The 26,533-nt window shown below is 37.2% G+C and overlaps 2 protein-coding genes across 3 annotated transcripts in view; one reads left to right on the forward strand and one right to left on the reverse strand.

Annotated features, from left to right (window-relative positions):
* LOC133528225 (probable multidrug resistance-associated protein lethal(2)03659) overlaps positions 1 to 535 on the forward strand; it is a 51,089-nt gene extending 50,554 nt beyond the window's left edge. For both annotated transcript variants that reach the window (XM_061865507.1, XM_061865516.1), the window contains exon 29: positions 387 to 535. In XM_061865507.1, the coding sequence (XP_061721491.1) occupies positions 387 to 410 (24 nt within the window). In that variant the 3' untranslated portion in view covers positions 411 to 535. The remainder of the gene's footprint in view (positions 1 to 386) is intronic.
* LOC133528285 (exocyst complex component 2) lies at positions 424 to 26,044 on the reverse strand. The gene is made up of 17 exons (XM_061865613.1): positions 25,727 to 26,044; positions 24,962 to 25,114; positions 23,704 to 23,896; positions 23,420 to 23,531; positions 23,102 to 23,261; positions 22,377 to 22,591; positions 19,405 to 19,520; positions 18,856 to 18,986; positions 18,250 to 18,434; positions 16,787 to 16,957; positions 14,456 to 14,608; positions 12,851 to 13,039; positions 10,184 to 10,344; positions 9,475 to 9,703; positions 3,911 to 4,119; positions 990 to 1,049; positions 424 to 726 (listed from the first exon to the last, which is right to left on the reverse strand). Exons 1-17 carry the CDS (start codon positions 25,833 to 25,835, stop codon positions 642 to 644), a joined length of 2,631 nt encoding a protein of 876 aa, XP_061721597.1. The 5' UTR covers positions 25,836 to 26,044; the 3' UTR covers positions 424 to 641.
* Between the last annotated feature and the right edge of the window lie 489 nt (positions 26,045 to 26,533).

A 26,533-nucleotide genomic window follows, 5' to 3' on the forward strand; every position in this document is an offset into this window, starting at 1 on the left:
CAAGTTGTGAAGGGGTCAAAAGTAGCTCGAAATGGTTCGAGTAATATTACACACGGTTGCGCCGCCAGTTCTTTCTTCTTTGAACTTGGCTGGACATGCAATTGCGTGTTTAGATGGAAGTGATAGCGTTTCGTTTATTGCAAACGATTGTCATCTTGGCTAGGCTCCCTGAACTTAGCCTAATCCGTAATAAGGCGATGCGAATATGTGAAACCGACGTAGAAGTCCCAAACTTCATATCTTCCTTCCGCGAATTCGCTACAAAAACTGGTTTAATAGAAAACTGATAAGGTCACCGATTTCCCCCTTAATGGATAAGCTCATTTACTCAGTTTCTTGCTACATATACTTACATGTGTATTAACAAACTACTATTTAATTTTCAGACCTACAAGAAGACACAAGATTGAATGAAACTTCATCTACATTTAAAATATATATTAAATAAAAAAGCATCATTTGTTATAAAATAACATTATATCAGTTATAGTCTCAAATATTGGTTGATTATAATTAAATAATAATTATTATTGTATACGGGCGAATAATTGATGATGCTTATAAATATTAGAGTAACGATTTAAAGCTTGTCATGTATGTACATGTTGGTACATACTAGTAAATCGCGCGCGTGCCGTGCGCTACACCGTCTCCACGTTACAGCTCAGGCACGTCAGTTGCAGCTCCATCCTCTTCTTGAACTCTGCCACTAGTTTGTCTAAACGCCTGAAACAAATAATATGCCTGTGAATTTATTTACCGGGTATCTGTCTTTCGAGCTTGAAATGAATCTCAAGACGTGTAAAGTAGTGCAATACAATGTTGGCGCAGATTGTTCGTCTAAAATGTATATGGCACTTTATGGTTCAATACATTTGGATAATAGTTACTGGATATTTGGAAACAAATGATAATGAAACTTGATATGGGCCAAAACGGTCTTAAATACATTTGGAATTAAGCTATGAAAAAAGAACAGAGTTACTTACTGTTTATCTTCTTCAGACTCTAACGGCGGAATTCCTGCTAAAGCCTCCATCAGGTAATTCCTTTAAAATCAAAAATTAGAATTTTAATGGCACCGTCAAATTATATATGTATCCTAAATCTTGCAGATATATAAGTGACGGTCTTTAAAAAAAAATATTTATTTAAAGGAGTACCAACAGCTATAAAAACATTATGCAGATTTAGGTAACAATACAGGTACTCACAGATTCATTATAATAGATATATTATGTTATTAAACAATTAGCCAAATTACCAGAGTAGGATATTCAACTAAACAAGTAGATACATTTAGACCACGGACGTAAGGTATACCTAGTTACTTTTATGCCAATCAAAATTCAACCATATTACTGAGCAAGATAGGTGATTATACAAGACTAGAGAAAGTGCTCCGAATGAGAAGAGTTCGCTTACACCAGTTGGGAGTATATTGTTTTATTCTTATTATTACATATTGTCAAATAACGTCGTTACTCCCGTAAATAAGGGTTTGGCTTCTCTTTCGGACAGTTTTTTTATTTATTAAGTAACAAGCAGTCTTATAAAACAAACATGTAGGTACATAAGGTAATAGCTTTCTAGTTATAGACCTATAGTTTCTTATATGTAAACAATTTTTTTTTAAATACTACAAAATGACATGCATAAGTCCCAGAATATGTGACCAAGTCTTAATTTACCTACTTATACAGGTATTTTTATTATAATGAAGCAGTTTTCAGTCGTAGTCCAGACCAGAGCCCGTTACAAAACTATAGACTAGAATAAAAACTTATTGATAATCGATATTGGGAGCGTGCACGACTGTCACGCAACTAGGGCGTGCAGTCCCGGGACCGGTTCCTAGTTTTTCATTTCCGGGTCGGAGCCGGTACCGGGATTCCCGGTTCTCCCGGTTCTTTATGCTGAGCTGAATTATTTTTATATATTTTGTTTGACATCATTTAACTGTGAATCTTGCAACTAACTTTAATAATAATGAAAAGGAATCGTAGGAATAATTAAGAATTTTTTATAGAATAAGAAACAGTTTTAGGAATAATACACTTAAATCAGTCTTTATAGTTACTTTAATCAGTCTTAATTGATTAATCAGTTAACAGTGTCATTGATCATAATCGTAATGTTATGAATCATGTGTAGTAAGTAATACTTACAAACACCATAATATTTTAAACATTCTTATCATGTTCACAATATCATAATTATCATAATATGTATTGTAATTAAAAAAAAAAAAAAACAAATTGTGCAAAGTTATACAAATTTTAATATCTCAACCTGACTATTTATGTAAGATGTCGTCGAATTTACTTGACGTAACGCTAATCATTATTTTAATTTTAAATGTGAACTTAAATAATATAAATCAGTCTAATTATAATAGTTCAATATTTTTTCTATTTCAAATATGATTAACTTAAGATAATTGTAACATTGCAGTAATATAATAATCAACACACTTAAAACAAATACAGTTCTTTTTTTGTAACAAAAATATAATCACCTCACAAATAAATAATTTAACATAAAGAACTTATCAAATACCTAACCTAATCTAATCATTGGCTTAAGAACGGATGGAACTGGAGATCAATAACAATTAGACACAAGAATGTGATTTATAGTTTTATACATAAACATTGTAGTTTAAGTCTTGTGTATATAACATTTATTAAACTCTGAGTAAAAAGTAATCAATATTACGGAAACTTACACCTACAAGTTTAATATCAAAATCTGACTAGTTATGTAAATATGTATAAATCAGGCTAACTAAATCTAGGACTTAGTCCAATACTTTTATTTGCATCTCTTTTCTTGATAATATGTCCGAAGAAAAGTAATGGCGTCTATGGTACGGTCACCTAGAGATGTTCGCAATCGATTGCGTATAAATCCTGCGGATGAAAATATCCTTTCTGGTTCGACACTTGTCGGTGGAATAGCACTCAAATGCGACGCTGCCGGTGCGTTAATTTTACTGATAATATAAATGTTTATTTGATGTTATGGCGGGAACCGGGAGAACCGGGACTCGGTGCTCAGTACCGGTTCTTTGGATTCCAAATAAATCCCGGGATTTCCCGGGAAATCGAGAACCGGTATTTCCCGGGAGGACGCCCTACACGCAACCTAGTGTCCGCAAGTCTAGGGGAAAACGTGAATTCACTACATCTTATAAAACTACTCCAAAACTAAAAACTACTGAACGGATTTTCACACGACTTTCATCTATCAATAGAGTGATTCTTGAGGAAGGCTTAAGTATATAACTTGTTAAGGTTTTGTGTAAATTGTTTGAAATATAACGATGTTGTCAGAAAAAATCACGCTGGCTAGGAGCTTTCATCGAAAACGCTGCCTAATCCGTTTGAGCTATAACAACACAATGTATGGTGGGGTTGTTTCTCATTCATAGGTCTACAAAAAAGTCCGCGATGTTGAATCTCTATTTTTTAAGGATAACTTACTATACATATTCGTAACTTCTAGAAAAAGATCACGTAATATGTGGCATTTGCAAAGCTATTTACATGGATACATTATTAACAATTATCAAAATAAATACGTTAGTTATATTAAACATTTCATACAGCTTACAATGGTCCCTTACACCATACAATTTAAATGAATATTTCAGGAGTATTCGTAAATCAAAGTTTCATTTTGAGCCATATAATTGTATGAAATGTTAAAGACGCTATCCACAGTTAGTTCAAATTTTTACCACCTTATGCGCTAGGATCGCTTTACTTACCCCCACCATGCACTTCGCACGGTCCCAATACACACCCACCAAGGCGCGAAGAGTTTAGTCCCCATAGAAAATTTGAAATTCGCGCCTTTTTCTAGTGACAAGGTTTTTGCCTGAAAACGCCATTACATCAGGACTTACTCCGCTTTCCTTGTGAGGTAGTGGTGGCAGGCGATGCGCAGCAGCGTGTACTCGAGGCGCGCCTGGAAGGCCGCGGCGCGCGCAGCGGGCGCGGAGGCGGAGGCGGGAGCGAGCGCGCCGCACGCCGCCAGGCGGGCCAGCTCCTCGCACACCGTCTCGCATATGTCGCGCACGTAACGCGCGGACGCCGCGCCGCAAACACTGTCTACCTGCGAACGAACACAACTACTTTGTGTACGTCTCGCCATTTAGAGGACGTCTAGACAATAATTATGTGCACACAGGATTGACTTTTGCAGATTTTGGAAAAAAGTACAGTCAACGTTAATTCCTCAATTATGACTTTTAAAATCGCCTGGATACGCATCGCATGAGTGTAATTTGAACAAGAAAAAGTTGTTATTAAGTGAAATCGACAAGCGTCCACATTTGGCACAGTACATCTGTGCCGCCAAGGGGTGGTGATTTCATTCGAGGCGGGGTGGAGCCTCTCCATTCCGGATTAAATACTGTTATAGTAGTTTATGTGACTGCTACATAATAAAAGGCATTAAAACACACGAGTGTGGGTTTAAGAAATGAACGAAGTGAGTAATTATGTACAGTTACGTGCACTATTTTATCTACACACATATAAACTTTCTATGGCGGAACTCGCGGACATGTGGCGGCGTCTCCAAAATATTTATATCGCTCATTTAAGACGAAACTTTTGCTATAGTTACGATAAAACCAACAAAAAAAATCATTTTATACTTAAAACTAATTAAAAGATAAACTGTACCTACGTAAAATGGCGGTAAATGAAAACTATGGAAGGTAGAGGCAAGGAACAGAAACTCCTTAGGCAGAATTGTTGCAAAAATATCCAGCTGTCAGCTATAAATAATAGTTCCAAATCTCTCCAGAGTAGCGCTAGAGAGTAGCTAAGAACCTAGGCGTTATTGATTGAGTGAAGTGCGCTGTCTATGATTAGATTTTTTTCTCAAGTATCCTAGGTATTGTAGCGCCACCTATTTATGGTTTTTTGTCGGACACTTTTTAGTATATGGAGATTTTGTTCCTTGCCTCTACCTTCCATAATGAAAACTTTATTCACGCATGTCACGCATCCGTAGTTTTTTTTTTATTCAGAGACAAACTAGAGTCGGGGGCCTATTTCCGTATCATTCGATAAAAACAATTGACATTTTATTTCGAACAAAGAGGCATCTCGACTGACGTTACGAGTAGAATAGAGGTCAAATCGAATTACTTTTTTTTCAGAGACGTTCCAAATTTGAATGTCATAACCAAATCGATTTTGATGTAATTATGAAAATATGAAGCAATAACAACAGTGAACGGAAATAAAACATGGTATCCGCATTTGAGAACATTACCGTTCAAATTCTCGGGACAATTACTACACATTACGCCGACATTTAAATAAGACGATATGTTTACAGAACCTGTTTACCTGTTATCAAAACTGATAAACAAAATAATAGTCATCTCTATTACACGGATAAGCATAGTTATTGACATTATATGCATCTCACCTAACTACTACGCTAATAACCTTCTTGCTGTACGTACTGGCAGCTGCGAGTTCGCGGTTCATATTTTGATTAAAATATGACGTGGACAGGGATCGGTTTAAGCAATAAGAGTTTGAAGAACCAGTCAAATAATCCACGTATAATAATTTTAAAAGATAACTAGTTAAAATGTTGATATGAAATGAGAGACTAACCCAACATAAGTAAATATTCATTGTTGTGTTAACATATTTCGCTATAATAAGTATTTTTATGGCTAGATTAATTTATTAATCTCTATGGCAGAGCGTAGTCATGTTCAGGTACTTCAGGAACGCTTTAAAAAATTTAAAATTTACACACACGGCACACGAATCGGGTCAAAAATATGTGAAATTACTTGAGTGGCAATAAAATCCCCACTTTCAATTCCAACGAAAGTATTGTTTTTTTGGAAATAGTGACCTCTGCGTGTGTTGTCTAAATGCAAGACAGAGGAATTTTTTCTGGGCAACTGCAAGTTTCGACAAAAGTCTAAGACATACAGGGATATATATATATATGACAGTAGAGGGTGGATTCAAATGATCCACATTTTCAGATAATGTGTGTATTTATTAAACAAATTCATTCAAAGAGTGACAGAAAAAAAAATTAAATACCACATATAGGAGACCGAGTATGGTTATCCCACGGGTTGGTTGTCACACAGCGGTCGTAACAAACCATTGAACGAACAGCTGTTTTATTAAGCTGTGTGAACCCTTTTTTTGACAAGTTGAAATCTTCATCTTTGAAATCAATAAAACATATTCAAGATCTCTTGCCAGGCATCCAATTAATTTCATATCTCTCTAATTGGACAGCTTTTTTCCATAGTTCGCTGCGAATAGCATCTTGTGGGAATCGGACTGTACCTAAAGTATAACAAATAACTACGTAGTTTTTTATAGCTTCATCCCATGAAAGATAAAAGGAAAATACAAATCTGTAATAAGGAATTTATTATAATATAAAAAATATCTAAATCAAACATAAGTTAATAAAATAATCTACTTCATTTGGCATAACATCATCCCTATTATCCTCGTAATGTAAAAAGACGTATGTTGTTATGAAAGTCGTATGCAGTTACGTTTTAAATTAGCACCGTAATATTGATAAAATGTCGTCATATTTATTCAAAAATTGGCTACTTGACTGTTTTTTGTAAATAATGTCAAACGATCTTGATTTTCCTGAGGATCAAATGTCTATATAGGACTCATGGTATTTAAGCAACATAAAGATCAGAAATGAGAGTTAAAGTCTGACGCTCGCACTCGTCGATTGAAACGCCTCTAACAAAATGATAAGGTGATGTGACGTCACATCATATAAGTCTGTCCTAAATGTATGGAAGATCAAGGAAATTGCCATTTTGACCCTGAAATATTGCGTTTATGTGTATAGTTGTCATACAAATTATTTTTCAATAAAATGTATGGAATCGAATGGTACCATTTTCTTTTCTATTTTTGGAAGACAAAAAAAAAATTTTGTTTGAGGTTTCGGAGCCTTGTATTTTTTTATAATCTCATTATAATTTTTTAAATTCCACTTTTTTATAATGGATGGCTCTAACTAAATTTTGTTATAATATTCAACATGTGTCAAGCAGTGAACGAAAAAAACATAGAAGACTAATCTCAAACAAAATATCAGCGTAAAAGTGGCCCCACTATTAAAACACGCAGTACTCATAACGGACCAATTGCAACTCGTCGATGTTGACGTCTTGTTTTCTTCGACGAAACTGCGTTTGACCATGATTAGTCAATTTAAACCACCCAAACTACGATTGGTGTATTATAAAATAGGGCGCTGTGATTGGCTGTAGCATTGACACTTGAAAATACATGAAAATGGAAACCAACTCCACGTAGACGGTTTCATGCGATATAGAACGTTTTAAATGCTATATTTTGTATGATAATTTGTTATTTTATTTTAAAGAGTATGCAGAAATTCGTATTGAACACGTCGTCGTAGGAACAGTTTGTATGGGAATGGGAAAATATCATTATTGTTTTTACTATTTTCTTTGTGGGGCCTACTTCACATCAAAGTACGCAAACGTCGCAAACAAAACAGAGTCACAAAACCTTTTTCGCGTGGACCCACTCACGACAGCCGACAACATGGCGGCGCGCGGGCTGGCAACCGTTGCTAGACGGCCGGTAACGCGTGCGCCGCGCCGCCCGCGTCTGTCATCAGTGTTACCTACGTCACGGGATCGATCGCTCGCACATCGTCAACGCCAGTTAAATCCTATCCGCGTACTTGACTAGTAGCTTATCGTGATACTAACCTATGGATTCACGGACTAATATAAATGGTATGGTGCATGAACCTAACTAGTGTTTCGGTGAACTGTGTGTGCCTGTGCTAACCGCTTGTGTTTAATACTAACTTAAATTAATAATAACTTTTTAACTGTATTTCGAACATTACATATTGTTTATTAAGTGCGTGCATTATTATTTACGATCCACGTAGGTTTAACACCCACACTTGCATTCTTTCCATATTTTTTCACCGTTCAAACCGTCCCTGGACCTAGAAATATTGCAATACCAAAATTAGCCAAATCGGTCCAGCCTTCCGCAAATTTAACGAAAAGTTATAAATAGCAGCGAGATCTTTACTTTACTTTACTTAGTAAAAATGTACCTACACATAAAAAAGCGCCACCTACAACGACGATTCGTATTTACTATCACGAATTTAAATTGTCAAAATAACAACCTGAACAAATTTAAAATGAAAGTTTCTTAATATCAACGATTGTTTAAAATGCACAAATGCCCATATGAAACCTGTTTTGATCAAGAGAAATCAAAATAATATGATCCTAGCTAAACTATACGTGAAAAGTAATCCCATATTGTTTCCAGTGTTTGTTGGAACGACTAGCACATCATTTATCCGCACAATAAGGCATATTTCTTTTATTAAAGATATAATTTTAATACTTCTTACTACGACTGTGACAACGGGCCGCCATTTGCGAACTAAATAGCTCCGCGGCACAAAGTTGACGCCCCGCCCGCTTCGGCACAATATGTGTGGGGTCATTTTGCAGAGCTAGTTCGTCATCTATGTTTATTATCAATCGCTGGTGTCAAGTACCCAATTTACTGAAGTTATCTGTTTACTTACACGTGAAAAGTGATCCTACTGTCCTTGGAATGTTCACGATAACTTCTGCACCACTTCACGACACATGAAGATATTTTTAATTATAAAAACGTTGTTTTTATAAATCGATTTAGCCATCTATTTTGACGACCGGTTTGGCCTAGTGGGTTAAGACCCTGCCTACGAAGCTGATGGTCCCGAGTTCAAATCCTGGTAAGGGCATTTATTCCTGTGATGAGCATGAATATTTGATCCTGAGTCATGGGTGTTTTCTATGTATTTAAGTATTTATAAATATTTATATATTATATATGTTGTCTAAGTAGTCTTGTGTTGAGGGACAAGCCTTATTGAGCTTACTGTCACTTACTCAATTTGTGTAATATTTATTTATTTATTTATTTATCACTGACCGTCATATCGGTCGAATTGAAGTTGCCAATCGAGTAGTTTGTAACCCCCGCCCGCCTTAGGGTAGTTTACGTTGGGCTATAATTGAGTGTTCAGAATGCTGGAAGCTGTGTTTTATTTCCGTTCACTGAATAACAAGATTTTCACAGATAAGAAATTTGTTGTAACAAAACAGTTTATCGTAATGTTGGCCATTATTTACGGATTTTGAAGGCATCATAGGGAGCGTGCATGAACTGTAGGAGGCAGCACAGGAGCCGTCAGAGTTTTGGCGCGAGGCGTAAATGTAATGTTTAATGTAGCCCACAAGATGGCAGAACCTACTATGCACAAGAAAACACGTGACGTGTTAATGTACATGTTTATGGTTCCAATTCAGGCCACAAGATGGCAGACCCTCGAACGCGCACGGTCCCTATAGAGGGTGACGTGACGTGAATGTAGTGTGGTTACCTCAGCGTGCACTGCTATGAGGTTGTTAATGATCTCGTATACGTAAGGGCGCGCGTCGTCGCCCAGCGCGCCGCCCGTGCGGTGCCGGCCCAGGAACATGCTGGGCTCGATGGTGCCCACCAGTGGGTCGCCCTTGTGCTCCAGATATGTCTCCGCGATGTTGCTCTCGAGGGTGCTCAGAGCGTCCTTCGTGTCCTGGATGGCGTCTGTAGGCTCGGGCATCCCGTAACTGTAATGAGATAAAGGTTTCCAATTAATACACGCAACCCTCAATGGTTTCATTTAGGAACCACTACACTAAGAAAAGTATAGAGTAGCATAGAAACGGATCGTCAACGATTCTGTCAAAACGTCTCAGACCACAATCTTCATTAATCCCGTTTTTCAGATTAGAAATTTTATAACCACAAAAGTAGTGGTAGGTTTTTCCTCCAAAATTAAATCTGAGTAACTATGCATTGAATTGTAGTGTCGTTTACATTATTGTACCGCAATAATAGGTATCATAGGAACCTTAGCATTTCGGAAGAAAAAGTTAATTACCACTACTTTTGAGATTAAAAAAATTGTAATCCTCAAAAAATCGGAGAATAATAAATTAGTAACTCGAAATAAAAAAGATACAGAGAATTGATACATAGTTTTTTCACTCCAGTACATCAATTTGCTTAGCAGCTGTTGCCAGCTGGTGTTGTCCCACTGAACGTACCTCTGGAAGGCTTGCGCGATGTTGTCGAGGGTGATGCGGCGTGTATACTGCGCGTTGGCGCCGGCCATGAGCAGGCGCTGTTGCCAGCTGGGCGCGCCGCCGCGAGGTTCCGCCTCTAATCGCGCCTCTAGCGCCACTGACAAGCACGTATTGTTCAAGTCCTGGAGAAAAATCACAATACTATTATTTACTATAGATATTTAATACAAAAAAGCGGCCAAGTGCGAGTCGGACTCGCCCATGAAGGGTTCCGTACCATTTATGACGTATAAAAAAAACTACTTACTAGATCTCGTTCAAACCAATTTTCGGGGGAAGTTTGCATGGTAATGTACATCATATATTTTTTTTAGGTTTATCCTTCTCTTATTTTAAAAGTTACAGGGGGGGGGACACATTTTACCACTATGGAAGTGTCTCTCGCGCAAACTATTCAGTTTAGAAAAAAATGATATTCTATTTTAATGCGGTTCATAGAATACATCTACTTACCAAGTTTGAACAGTATAGCTCTAATAGTTTCGGAAAAAAGTGGCTGTGACATAAATGGACAGACAGACATGACGAATCCATAAGGGTTCCGTTTTTTGCCATTTGGCTACGGAACCCTAAAAATAGGGTCTCTGTGGTCAACCCCTATAGCTCTGCCATTTAGAAAATATTATTACAACTGAATCGAAAACAAAAATACGAAATGTATGATTATCACAAAATTCACGGGGATCGGTTGAGAAAAGCCACTTGTAAAGCATTTCTGCCCAAGCCGGTACTAACCACTCGCTCTTTACCAATGTCTTTTTTATGGTTTCGTCCCTTTATTAATGGATTGTATCTGTGAATTTTACCAGCTATGCAAATTTATTGATGGACTTTGCTACATCACTATTATTTTTTATTTCGTATCTGTGACGTCATGAGCGGTCTACTATTTCAGACATTGGCGAAGGCTTCATTGTATTTTCGTTGATAAGTTGACACTAGTAGGGAGAGGATTGATCACATTAGAAACGTATCGAATCTGAAAATTTCAACGTTGTTTGGCATAATAAATCATAAAATTTTACACAGTAACACAATTCTTTTGATAAATAAATATTGTAAACTCAATATTATTATAGTATTCAAAGTTTTAAAACTACTAAACAGTACCTTCTTATATATTTTGTTGACCTAACATAACTTTGAAATATCGAGTAATCTACACCACTAAAATTTTATCTTTGACGTCACATGCGGTCTCATTTTTAAGACGACGGCGTAGTCTGTATTGATTATTATTGCGGAATATAATAACTTAGTAGGGATTACCGATGAACCACGATAACAGAGTCTCGCCTTATTTATCGATTCAAATATCTATCATCGATGAAAAAAACCGACTTCACGAAACCCTGGAAGGTAGGCACTAGTACAATTCAAATATATTTATTTCTAAGTTCAACTTTGAAAACGTCCAAGGACTCAATATGTCCAAGTGTCAAAATGTCCAAGGGTCAAAACATCCATGGAATCAAAATGTCCAAAGAGTAAATGGTAAAGTGGAACTGCTTGGATCGGGATCACAATGACAAGGATTAGGTACTCGATCATTTACTGCGAGGCCATCATGGCATGTCGTGTTGCTAGAGTCAAGTTTCTGGATGCTGAACGTGCACCTAGAACTGCAGAAGGAGTCTCTGCATGGCAATTGCGTATGAAGCGAATGTATCAACACTTGGTGTGGCTACTTAAGTCATTGGGTAACTTGATTCAGTTAAGGACAGATTCTGGTTACGGCAGATTATTTTTATGACAGATTCAGTCATGGAAAAAGTGTCTACCAAATCTATCATTCATGGATCTATAAAATATTATATGTATAGACAATATAGTAGGTGACGTCAAACCGCATCAGACCGGTAGGTCAGGATTATTGGTAACAATCAACCAGGGTCGCGTTTTATAAAGCTACAAATTACAATTAATAAAAAAAATTCTAAAATTCTAATTAATTCTTCAGCGGACGACATTGTAGAATAATAGACAACTTACGTCATAATTTTATAAGAACATATCGAAGTGATAAAATAGGTTAGCTAAGTAAGGTCAGTCACATGCATAAATCTTACGTCGTAAATCTAAACATCGAATGAGAAAGTCGACGTAGATATTTCAATACCAATCATCGTCACATCACTGGTGTCTTTTAAATAAGACTTTGGCTACGAGACTTGGGGTAAAATCATACATAATCTAATGGTATAATTAAAGTTTATTTTCAACTAGAAAATATAATAAAATCAACAGATCAGTCTCACTGTTACTTAATTAACAATTACTGCGACTTACTTATGCAAAGAACCAAAGTAAACTTTATTAAAGTAAAGAATGTCTTGAGAAAAACATGAAAAAAATTGTCTTATTTATCAGACTGCGGCGACACGAGCTGGGTATTGATTGTCTGATATATCAGACTACGGCGGTCAAAAGGTTAAAGTTGTCAAGTTATCTTATAGTAAGCTTTGTCCAAGCACCATTTATAAAGTTTACGTCCGAATTCAGGTAGTTCAAGTATTTTAATTTCATTAGGCAAGTGGTTAAATGTGTGAATAGAATAGACATATAAAATACACTCTTTCTAAAGTTAGCTGTTCTGTGATCAATGGGATAGTGCGAGATGTGGCATACCTGGTCGGCGTGCTCCTTGGTCAGGTCGTGCAGCACCTGCACGAAGGCGAGCAGGATCTGGCGCGCCTGGCGGCGCAGCGCCGCCGCCGGCTCGCCGGCCAGCAGCTCGCTCTCGCGCCGCCCCGCCGCGGCCACGCACGTCGAGATCGAGTGCAGCGCCTCCTTCACGTAGCTCTCGAGTAGCGAGGGCTGGTGGCAGACACTTTGGTGTTAGCTACATGCGAGTATACTAGAGATAGCGTCAAACGGGGTGAATAGGGGCAAATTTGAGCTTTGAGTGAGATTTTAAAGAAATATTTCCGTGAGCGTCACAAGTGATAAGGTTTAAAAACTTGTGTCTTATGTTTGAGAATCAATTCGTGATAAAAAAAAAATCTTAATATTTCTGTTTTAATGTCTTTTTTTTTAAAAGCAGGCCATTCTAATTCAATGGTTTCGAGGTGAATAAGGATGAGTAAGGTACCAATAGGGACAAATGATCAGGGTTGTCAAAAATACAATAAGCTGATAGGTAAGTAAGTATGTACCTAGGTGGTGGTTCTTAATCTTATTATACTTAGCTATTCTAAAATGGTTAGCTAAATACATATTATTCCTAAGTCAAAATACAAATATAAAACTATAAATTAAAAATATTTTTGTAATCATAAAAATGTTAAATAATAATATACTATTTGAGTATTTATGTATATTCGGTAGGTATCTACAGACTTTTGAGTAGGTAGTAATAAGAAAAAAAAGGAATTTAGTACAAAAATCAGTATAATTATATACCAATTTAGGAATTCTGCTTATTTTAAGTTGTTGTTAGTAAGTGCTTTGTGCCTACTTATTTACTAAAACCACTAAACAAAGACCTACTTTTAAGAATATTTTGGCAGTCCTAGCCCGTTTCACCCTTTAGCGTCCTAATTCCCACTGATCGCGTCCCTAATACCCTAATATTCACTCCCCATGCGTCCCTATAAACCTCGTAATTTTTTTAAATTGTCATGCTCTCTCTAGTCTCACATCTTTACTAATAAAACAAAGATTATTTTTACTTAACATGCGATTAATAAATTCACAATTAAATTCCAAACCGACTTTTCACTATCGGAAGTGTGACACATAAGTAAAACCTTCCGCCTGACCGCCTGCTGTTGTTATCTGGTTCTATTTTCCTTTAAAATTTATTTGTAGTTTTACATGTATGTAAGATGTATAATTATTGGTGCAATAAAGAATATTTAGTTACTTTTCCAAAATGACATAAGGCATTTTATGGCATAAAATGGATACATACCGCTATTATGAGTGCCATAAGTTAGTTTAAAAATACCTATTTAAAAAAAATAAGAAGTCCCTACTCAAAAAATACTTTTTTTTTACCTGCCCTTATCCCACGTTATGTGGGGTCGGCACAACATGTTCTTCTCTTCCATTCTCCTCTATCTTTCGTCACCTCAACACTCACTCCTTTCTTTCTCATATCCTCTTTCACACAATCCATCCAACGTTTTTCTACTCAAAAATACTAATACCTAATAAAAAAAATCAGCTGTAGGAACGAGCGGCTACCGACACGACATACTCGTACGACCACAAGTAATTGAGTATAGTTACGAGGTTAGTGACGGCGCCGTAGTCGGAGAAGTGGTCGACGCGCCAGGTCTCGTGGCTGCCGAGCGCCTTCACGCGGCGCAGCGCGCGCTGCATGAACACGCCCATGCCGTGCGCGCGGTACTCGAATATCACCTTCTCAACTATGCTGAGCGGCTGGCGGGAAACAACCACATTATAGTACATTACGATACATGTGCGAAAAATAGGAAATTCGAAACGAGTGGCGATAAATTAAAACACGACCGAAGGGAGTGTTTTAAATCGACACGAGTTGCGAATTACCTATTCGCACATGTATCGTACAACGTTTTACAGTACATATGGCCCTTTAAATGTTCGACACAGTAACATAATATGCTACTTCTCGCACTAGTGCTATAAAGTAGCCCCATATGTACTGTAAATACATATTACGTTATAGTTATACAAAGGCTAAAAGGGCAATTGAATATGGTGGCGATAAAATCAGGCATTGACATTGTGTTTACAAGGCGAGGACTTGCTTCCTTTAGTCACATGCAGTCAAGCTCCCGCGCAGTTTGCTGCTTGTGCCGTAGTCAGCGGCGGAAATAAATGTGAGCGAGTTGTTCAAAATGGGTGTGATGCTGAACATGGGTGTGATGGGAAGATTTTGTCATTTCTTTTGCAATACTAAATCACAAATATAACTTTTTTGTACTTGTATTTAAAAAATACTCATTCGGTTTAAGCAAGGTGACATGGATAGGTCGGAGTCGTGCTGGGTAGATGCTATCTGGCACAAATTAACCACATTATTAGTATTTGGTATATTAAATTAACTACTTATATCATAAAATGAAGCGTGGTCGTGGCATGAATGAAGCATCTACCCGGCACGACCACTTAATTTTTTTGTGAATATGTACCGCAATAGTACATTACGATACAAGTGCGAAAAATAGGAAATTCGAAACAGGTGGGGATAAATTAAAACACGACCGAAGGGATTGTTTTAAATCGACACGAGTTGCGAATCACCTATTCGCACATGTATCGTACAACGTTTTACAGTACATATGGCCCTTTAAATGTTCGACACAGTAACGTAATATGCTAATTTTCGCACTAGTGCGGTAAAGTAGCACCATATGTACTGAAAATTAAATTATAATATCTTTCTAGGTAGTGCTGGTGACAAACAAAATAGTGCGGACACAACTTTTTTGTCAACCCTTCGACAGCTTCAGACTACTGAAGCGCAAGGTTACAGTCTAATATGAACCCTCGTCCATTCCGATAAGGTTTACGATGGCGCATTGTATAAAACGAGCCTGGCGTTAAAAGGGCTAAGACGATATGAGCATGAACACATTACTTTTGGATATCTGGAGGCAAAGTAACAATTGTTTATATTAAAAGCTTAAAGGAACTTAAACAATAAGCTAAATGGTCACGTCGTTAGCTTTGCGATCCTAGCGAAATAACGGTATTTTTTCAATAAAATTCCTTTTCGGGATACAATTCTTCCACTAATTAAATCTTAACAAATCACTTTGATTTTGATGTCGATCGAATGTATTCTAGGTTTATAGGTTTCGCTTTTTTTTATACCTTTTTTTTTGCAAATTTTGAAAAAAAGGAATACCTCGTTCAAGGAACGTTCGTTCATACAAAACGTGGTATACTTCCCTTTTAAATCATCCCGATAAATGTATCTTTTCCATTAGCGTTTATCTATATACGATTGTCATCGTAGTTGCGACCCTACCCCGTTAGCTGATGAATGTGTGTTGTACGGGGTGGGCAAATAAGATGTATAAGTTTTGTTTTAAATTTTAACTATATTAAATTCAATTTTTTTAAGTATAGTATTAAAAATATATTATTCAGGGTAGGCAAATACATTCGGAACATAATGTCTGACATATGTCCATCACTAACAGCAGACAAATGTGAGCCCTAATCATCGCAATTTTCAGCAATATTTTCACACAGGGGTTATGTTAGTAAATTTGTGTCGGATGGTCGGTTTTAACTGTTTAATTTTCATCACCTTGTTAGCATAGATAAGAATTTTAGATAGCCCCACAGAAATAAGTCAGGAGCTGCAAAGTTTGTGGAATTTGGGTGTCAATCACTGTCACTGTGTCTCGAAATTAATCGAGAAAACAACTTCTTTTAAACGACACAAACATTTGAGAAAAAATTGCTTGCTGCTAGAGGTAGAAATTTGGCAGAAATTATCTTCCATATAAAATTCTGAATAATATATTCATGATTTTTTTAATTATTTCTTCTCTAAATATAGTTAAAATTTAAAAACAAAGTGTATACCTCGTATTTGGCCAGCCTGTATTATATTACGCGCACCTGCGACGGCAGGTCCAGCTTGAGCAGCGAGTCGTAGGCGTCGCGCAGGCTGCGCAGGTTGGCCACGAGGCGCGCGCGCAGCGCGTCCACGGGCACGGCGCCGCCGCCGCCCGCCAGAAGGCACGAGCGCATGTGCACAGCGAACACCTCCACGCCCGCTATTATCATCTCCTGTGATAACAATCATTGAAGGCTCATTTCGAGGATGCGAGGACTCGCATAAAAGATTCGTTACAGGAAGATGATCGATCGATGAAATCGGCTGTACCTCATTTCATTAATCGGCAATATAACGAAACTTGTATGCGTCTATTTGGAAATTGTCTTAAGCACAAATAAAAAATTCTACACGCATAAGCAAGTACAAGTGTGAGGACGATGACTAAAAAATGCATTGTTATAGGTACGTAGTTTTGGGTGGATAATCGATCGATAGCATAGACCGGCGCCCACGCGTTGGCATAATTATTTGCATTTATTTACAGGTTAAAAAAGCGGCCAAGTGCGAGTCGGACTCGCCCATGAAGGGTTCCGTACCATTTATGACGTATTAAAAAAACTACTTACTAGATCTGGTCCAAACCAATTTTCGGTGGAAGTTTGCATGGTAATGTATATCATATATTTTTTTTAGAGTTTTCATTCTGTTATTTTAGAAGTTACGGGGGGGGGGCACATTTTTTCACTTTGGAAGTGTCTCTCGCGCAAACTATTCAGTTTAGAAAAAAATTATATTAGAAACCTAAATATCATTTTTGAAGACCTATCCCTAGATACCCCATACGTATGGGTCGGATGAATGAATTTTTTTTTTTTAATTTTTATGACGTATTAAAAAAAACTACTTACTAGATCTCGTTCAAACCAATTTTCGGTGGAAGTTTGCATGGGAATGTATATCATATATTTTTTTTAGATTTTTCATTCTGTTATTTTAGAAGTTACGGGGGGGGGGACACTTTTTACCACTTTGGAAGTGTCTCTCGCGCAAACTATTCAGTTTAGAAAAAAATGATATTAGAAACCTCAATATCATTTTTAAAGACCTATCCATAGATACCCCACACGTATGGGTTTGATGAAAAAAGATTTTTTGAGTTTCAGTTCTAAGTATGGGGAACCCCCAAAATTTATTGTTTTTTTTTCTATTTTTGTGTAAACATCATAATGCGGTTCATAGAATACATCTACTTACCAAGTTTGAACAGTATAGCTTTTATAGTTTCGGAAAAAAGTGGCTGTGACAGAATCGGACAGACAGGCGGACATGACGAATCTATAAGGGTTCCGTTTTTTGCCATTCGGCTACGGAACCCTAAAAAGTACGTGTAAGGTTTTTGTGCTTACTAGTATATACCTACGGTCATGCATTTTCTAGCACGTGCCATTTTTTGTCATACGAGCTACTTACTGCACCGTTTGACGGGCACGTGTAGGTAGTTTGACAGTGGTAAAGGCATCACCTTGAGATCGGCGTGCCGTTGCGGGTCGGCGGGCGAGCCGGCGAGCTCCCCCGCGAAATAGCGGCGCGCCAGAGGCCACAGCGCGTGCAGCTCGGCCGCCAGCGCGCCGCACGCCGCGCCGCACCACGCCGCGCGCGTCGCGCTCCACGCGCCCTCGCCCTCCGCCTCGCGCGCCTTGCGCTTGCCTACACACGGTCCAAATGATAGATTGTGCTGCATAATGGATACTACTCAACTTCATCATTTATGTAAAATTAAACTAGTATAATTATGCGCTATGTCACATTTTCAGTATAGGCATTCGGATTTATTTAGTAAATATAGGTCGAGAAGAATATATACGCCATAAACAGCCACATTGTAACACCTAAGGTTCCGAAGCACCAGTTGATATTATTGTATGTATGTATGTACGTATGTATATACTTTATTGTACATAGAAATATAAACTCGAAAAACACAGTTACAGAGTAAATTAAATACAACAAAGGCGAACTTATCCCTGTATGAGATCTCTTCCAGTTAACCTTTGAGGAAATGAGTAAAACAGAAGTAACGGTTATTGATAATGTAACGATAGAATTGAGTACTTATACTATAACTTACCAGCGTTTTCCTGGTCCTCGATTTGTCTGAAGTGATCCTTCACTTTGTTCAGAAGACTGAGCAGGTACTCCTTGCGGCTGGTGATGGCCACCCACGCCGCGTCGCCCTCCCAGTTGAGACTGATCAACAACCTGTACAAAACGAGTAAAAAAAACGTTAGTTTTAAATAAAATTTAGTACAAAACTTCTAATTCGCATGTTAGTGTAGGTATCACATTACGAACTCGATTTTGGGACCCATTTCCTTGAAATGTTATCAGAACACTCGGCAACAACATGCAGGTCCAAAACTTCAGTAACATAATAGTGTTGGATAATAGAGTCGTTCCCAAGTTGAAAATTCTACATTTCATCGGCTAAAATCGTAAACCTCGTAACTCCATTGCAAAGAGCAGCAGATCTTAATTGCTTTCGAAGGGGATAACAGGTTAACGACTTGAGCCGTCGACAACATCATGTTTAAAAATTATGGTCAGATATTTGTTACCTTATAATTTTATTTAATACGCTAAGCGTTAACAGTGTTAAGAAACATAAATAAATACTCACTTAATATACTTTGTTTGCTCTTGGACATTGACAGGCATAGTTTTCATTCTGTTATATAAATTTGCCTTTAGGTCTTCTATTTTCTTGTCTATTTCAGCGAGAATTTTCTGAAACAGCTACAACCAAAACGAAATTGAACAAGACCAAAGTAAGCGATATAATTATAGTAGCTGTTGCCCGCGACTTCGTACGCGTGGATTTTTATGTCGGTGGTTATATATTCTATACATGACCGTATTAGAACATACTATGCAGCAAAAGATAGCAGTAGGGACGGTTAATCAATTGTTAATTATTATACAACGCCTAAGATTTGTTTGTCCCAACCAACGAAGTTTCCAGCCCCTAACTGAAAAAAATGTTCTTGATATAATCCCTCTCAGCTCCCTTAGAAGACTTTCAAGCCCACTATTTAAAATAATGATCACTCCCGATGCAAACTTTCAACCCTTTTTCATCGAATTCGGAGATTAATCTAAACTTTCAATCCATTTTAACTCCCTTATGGAATACATTTCTAAAAACGCTGAAATCACTTTTCTTGTTTTCTATTATTTTGTCTTTTACGACATTTCAAGTTCACTGGTTACAAAAATTTTCGTTCCTGATGCAAACTTTCAACGCTTTTTTGACCAACTCACGGAATGAATTTTCAAAAACGGTAAAATTCATTATCGTCTATTTTACAATAATGCCCTTTTACCAAGTTTCAAGTAACTTATCCTTCGCCTTAGCTAACTTAAGTTCCTAGCTTATTTTAGTAATGTTATATTAAGTATGCCTTTCTAAAAAGGTTTAAAGCATTATTTGTACTGGATTGGAACTTTCGACCCCTTTTTAACACCTTTAGAAGATGATATTTTAAAAATGCTGAAATTACTTTTCTTATATTCTAATAATATGCCTTTAAACAAAGATTCAAGTCCCGCACTCACAAAAATGGTTGATCTCCATACAAATATTCAACCCCCTTTTCACCACCTTGGCGGATGAATGTTCAAAAAACGCTGAAATTAGTTTTCTTCTTTAAAAAAGTACCTTTTAACAGTTTTAACGAAGTTTCAAGTTCCTAGCTTAAAATAATAATATCTGGGAAACCGAGCTTTGCTCGTAATAGTATTTTATGCAACAGTTGTATAAGAAGGGTCAAAAAAGGCGAGTGGCGTGAGTTACAATGTGAGCCGGAGCCGAAGGCGTAGGCGAACATTGTAAAGGAATACGCCACGAGAATTTTTTGACCTACTTATACAACGTTGCATACAATATTTTTCCTACGAGTCAACAAAAATAAATCTTAATTTAGGTAAACAAATTACAGCAAAAGTATATAGCCAAGACGCGCGAGCATACCTTGTTACGCGCCCGGCCCGCCCCGGGCCGCGGCCGGCCGGTCGGTGACACCTTCTCGTAACTCATGAGGCCCTGGTACTTGCTACTTGCTAAATTAATTTTTTGGACAGTTTTTTCTCTATTTTGGCCACCGTAGCCTACGGAGACTAACAAGCAACGCTAAGCGGTCTTCGTAGTCTATGGGTGTTGCTATATTACGGGTGTCACATGCGTGTTTCTGACTTATGAAGTAATTATTTTTACTATGCAACCAAATGAATATTTTGTAAGTTGGCATCAATGCACTTAGTTTAAAACTGTATTCGTTTTGGTTTTGTTAGGTTGGTAGCCATTAATCGCAGTAACGTTATAGCGTATAAAAGCACAAGAGCTTTTATGAGGAATAGACAATATAGACTTTTCTTGAAATCTTTTATGGATGTTCTTATATTCGTGTTAATGAATGCATAAATGACAGATAACAGTAGAGGAGTAGGAAATAGTATTTTATGCAACAGTTGTATAAGAAGGGTCAAAAAAGGCGAGTGGCGTGAGTTACAATGTGAGCCGGAGCCGAAGGCGTAGGCGAACATTGTAAAGGAATACGCCACGAGAATTTTTTGACCTACTTATACAACGTTGCATACAATATTTTTCCTACGAGTCAACAAAAATAAATCTTAATTTAGGTAAACAAATTACAGCAAAAGTATATAGCCAGGACGCGCGAGCATACCTTGTTCCGCGCCCGGCCCGCGCCGGGCCGCGGCCGGCCGGTCCGCGACACCTCCTCGTAACTCATGAGGCCCTGGTACATTATGCTACTTGCTAAATTAATTTTTTTGACAATTTTTTCTCAATTTTGGCCACCGTAGCCTACGGAGACTAACAAGCAACGCTAAGCGGTCTTCGTAGTCTATGGGTGTTGCTATATTACGGGTGTCACATGCGTGTTTCTGACTTATGAAGTAATTATTTTTACTATGCAACCAAATGAATATTTTGTACGTTGGCAGCAATGCACTTAGTTTAAAACTGTATTCGTTTTGGTTTTGTTAGGTTGGTAGCCATTAATCGCAGTAACATTATAGCTTATAAAAGCACAAGAGCTTTTATGAGGAATAGACAATATAGACTTTTCTTGAAATCTTTTATGTATGTTCTTATATTCGTGTTAATGAATGCATAAATGACAGATAACAGTAGAGGAGTAGGAAAAACATATAAAAACTCAGAAATGCGCGTTTTCCCTGAGATAAGACCTAGCTAGATCGATTTTTCGGCCCCGAAAACCTCCATATAGAGCCGTTTCCGAGATCCCCAAAATATATATATAAATATACAAGAATTGCTCGTTTAAAGGTATAAGATTTGAACCCCATACAAACTTTTAACCCTTTTAGGGGATACATTTTTAAAAACTGAGAAATAGGGTTGTTTCCATCTACAAATCTTAGGGCAGAATAGTATCCCAATAAATTCTTATGGGTTATAAGAACATGTTAAACTACCTTTAGTGGACCTCTAATGAGCAAATTTTTGTAACTATTGAATTTAAAATATCTTTTAACACATGTCACGTGACCCAAGTCTTACCGCCGTAAAAAGTAATAGCTCATTGCGTACAGAAATCAAGTTATCACCTTGACATCGGTATTGCCGAACAAGTTGTTGACCCTGGTGTAGTCGTTGACGACGAGGTCGTACTCCTTCTTGCGGATGTTCTTGTCAATGGAGGCGGGCAGCTGGAACAGGAACTTGTGCCGCGTGAGCAGCAGCAGCGCCTCGCGCGTGCGGTCCGCGTTCTCCTTGCGCGCCAGGATCTCAGAGAACAGCGAGTCCGCCAACACTATCGACTCTGCACAGATCACACACTACTTAAACCAAGGGACCTTGCTTGCTTTTTCCGACAGATATATTAAATAACTCGTAATATCATGCGACTTGTACCGGCAGTATCTTCAAACGAAGTCTACTGACTTAGTTAATTCGATTCAGACTTTATGTATCTGGAGACACCACGTAACTGTTTTTAGCACTAGGTACTTCAGACAAAGCCGAGCGTTTTCTGATATATGAATAGATATCTATTATCGTGCCGCCCTCAAGAACATTATCAATTTACTATACCAAATATTCTCGAGCGAGAACCTTTCCCATCCAAAAGGGAGAACGTTCTCGCGAACGGCACAATTCTATGTATAGCCTTTGATATGTTTCTAAACTAAGGTATAGGCAAATTTTCTATTAAAATATAACAACTGGCATAGAAAGTATTTGCACATAAAAAAAATGCTTGTGTTTAGTGACGACAAGTCTTTGTAAACGCTTTACATTGAGGAGTCAAGTCAAACTTAATATAACATACCTTCAATAGCAGTCTGCAAACTAGGCAGAGGTTCTTTTCCACTCTTTCTTTGGTCCTCTTCGTACATGTTCTTTAGGAGCACCAAGCGATCCAATTGGTCCATAACTGCCCCCGTGTTTGCTTTTAGAAAGCTCAGCTGTCCTTCCTTTTGGCTCTCAACCTTATCACAAAATGTACAGCAAGCATTATAATATTTATAAAAATGTTTGTATCTTTTGTTAATGTGTTTGTTACTGTTTATTAAAAACGATTTTTTTTTACTTAACAATATAAATGCTCAAAAATATTTAGATGAACAAGACATATTATATTAATTACCTTCCTTTGTAAGAACACCATTCCAGCCCTCAGATCTTCAAAGGATGTGTTGCTATGGTGTTCCAGTAGATACCAACCCGGCTGAAAATTCTCATCGGAAAGTTTTCCGGAACTATATGTAACAGATATATAAAAATAGTATTTTACTTCGGTCGTATAGTTACAGAAAATATGATAAAAAGGCTTGTGATGGAATTTTAATCATGTGGAAAAGCGCAACCTATGCTTGGCTCTGCTGTATATATACAAGAAGGTTATAATACAAAGAAAAATTGACCAGTTACCCATCAGGGAACAATTCAAGCAGTTCTTCCTCAGGAAATTTGCAGTCATCTCCCTCGGTGGACAGCCCCAAGGGGTCGGGCGGCGTGTAGGCGGCAGGGGACATCGGCCGGCGGCCCCAGGGCAGAGACGGCGGCGTCGCCTCCTCTACCCACACGGCACTCTCCTTCACTGGCCCAATTGATTCGTGATAGCCTACACAATGAAATTTATTTAACTAGTCGTTCACCCCAATCGAACTGAGAACTCGCGGTTCACCAAAAATAATATAGTTCGGCTCCTTAGCTGGACTTAGTATGGAGGTATGGTCCCATCCGGCAGAAAGCACGAAACTTGACATGCATATAGCTTTTAGGTTTATAAGAATAAATGAAGTAGAAACGTGCCGAGAAGTTATAAAACCTTTTTTTTTCAGACAAACTTTCATAATCTCAAATATTAAAAGGCATAATTTGAAAACTATAAGTCCTACCAATATACTTACAAAAACAATATTGTAGAGAATTTCATGGAGAATATACTTCTCCAAGACATTTTTATTGCGGCTTTCAGTTTTCATGAAAATGTATACAAACTAAAATTGGAGATATAAAAGTGGGGGGGGAGTGAAACAATAACTTCTCGGCGTGTTTCTACTTCTATTCATTCTAATAAACCAAAAAGCATGCCAAGTTTTGTGCTTTCTGCCGGATGGCACCATAGTTGAGGCTAAGGAGTCGCACTATTATGTTTAATCGCGATTACGGTAATGGGTATATTTTTATATACATATATTTTTAAATAGTACTTATAAGGACATATTATATCACGGCTTTTGATATATTTTATGTGGCTTCCAATGCCAATGCCAAATATATCCCCACGCACGCCTTATAAATGACCGGGCTTAAAAACCCGAAATAATAAAACATATATGTATGTGCAGTTATGGTGCAGTTCTAACCTCATATGTAGTATGCCTGTTATTAATATGTTATACAAAATAACGATATATCTAACTGCACTATATGAATTTATAAAAAAAATGTAGTGCACACATGTGGCAGTATATTTTTATTTTTTAACTACTCAACTATGGCAAAGTGTAAAGGCTGGATTTTAAGTTTTGGAGTGCATGTATTTATAATATGTTGGGTGCCTGTCATATCTTGCATTCCGTACACAAACTACTGAGTCAGTACAATGATTAATAACTTTAATCTATTACCAATACTTAGTACACCACTTTATTTTAACCATGAACTAAATAGCATACAAAACCTCTGAATTGCACAGTAGAAGTCCCTTCCCCTCCAGATTTGGTAGTGACAATAATATCTCCGCGCCCTTTGCATGCTCCTGAACGCGCCACAATTTTGTTTTTACTCTTCCATTCCGCAGAAAGGAGACAATCACAACCACATATTATGAGACCTGGAAAATAAATTGGTAAGGTAACTGAATATACATTGTAATCAGAGAAGTACAAGTTACCCTAAAAAAAGTATCTAAAATACAAAAGACAAGAAACTAGGAAGTGAAGTTTCTAAGAATTCTAAGATATCAGATACAAGATACTTTCGGATATGGTATATGAAATACGTATCTTGTATCTAGACAAGATACGTATTTTCTCAATACTTTTTTAAGATAAAATACCTACGTTTTGAAACAAAACTCCGTTTTATTTATTTTAAATTGTATTACTATACAAAACGTTTTTCTTAGTTTAACACACTTCAAGTTCAACACACAACAATAATGCAACACACGCTTGTTGTCAAATTGTTCATAATCAGACACTAAAATTAAACCCACACATTAAATTATGAAGCACAAACACATAAACAATATTGTACAAACAGATAACATCATATTAATATTGATTAATACCAATCTTCATTGTAAAATACCATATATTTGCTGTTACAACTCCTCTGTGCGAAGGAAAGGAATATCGGATAAATAGAGTCAAATACTATAAACGCCCCTGGAATTACATATAGTAAGTTAAGGCTTTAGGACATATGCAAAGTGTCTACTTGCCTATTAAATCTGTCGCGTTAGTTCCTAGAAATTCGCCCCGAATCGTTACCCTGGTGCCAGGGGGACCTTCTTTTGGAGAAATCCCCGTGACGACGGGCGGAGGACCCATTGCTGTTCTTTTCTTCAAATTAAAATAATTTTAGTTGTTTAGTACAAACGCATAACTCCCAATCCAGAATATCAGTGCCACGTACTTTAAATAGTGCAAATTTAATAATTAAAGGAAAATCACAATACAACTTCAATCAATTTTTCGTGTTATGGCTTCATCAAGGTGTTGATGATTCTGCCAATGTTGAGGTTGGATAAGACACGGCTAGTATATGAAATACAACTTCAAAGCAGCTACAATAACTAGTGACATGTCATGCCAAACAAACGTCACATTTGTCACAATCACAACATTCACTTTTTTACATACAGACTTACTTCTAACACTACACGGAAGTTAATATTAACCTAAGAAATAGAATTTTTACAAAGTAAACCTTGGTTTATGTAATGGTGAAAATATATGAATCCATGACAACATAAATAAATTAAGTCTTATTTTAATACATCAATGCAGTTTATTTAATGTTTATTCAATAAATGTTAATGTAGTATTGGTATCTGAATGTTGGACAAGTTTATGGTATTTTAAGGGCAGTCCAACCGAGAATTTTTCGCCAATCTGATTAAATTGTCTGATCAAGTATGCCCGTGCGGACTATAACGTCAATCTGGTTCACCAATTTCACTTTATAGTGCCAATTACATACACACTTTATCAGGCCTGATATCAGACCCGACTTCGGGCCGAGAAAT

The sequence above is a fragment of the Cydia pomonella genome, chromosome 1 (genome assembly GCF_033807575.1).
Source record: "Cydia pomonella isolate Wapato2018A chromosome 1, ilCydPomo1, whole genome shotgun sequence".
In the NCBI taxonomy this organism is placed as follows: Eukaryota; Metazoa; Arthropoda; class Insecta; order Lepidoptera; family Tortricidae; genus Cydia; species Cydia pomonella.

Coding starts and splice junctions, on each gene's coding strand:
- LOC133528285 (XM_061865613.1), bottom strand. CDS start 25,835: ATGGGTCCTCCGCCCGTCGTCACGGGGATTTCTCCAAAAGAAGGTCCC. Junction 19,521..22,376: donor TCGGCAATACCGATGTCAAG/GTGATAACTTGA, acceptor TTTTGGTTGTAG/CTGTTTCAGAAAATTCTCGC. Junction 4,120..9,474: donor TCATAGCAGTGCACGCTGAG/GTAACCACACTA, acceptor GTTCGTTCGCAG/GTAGACAGTGTTTGCGGCGC.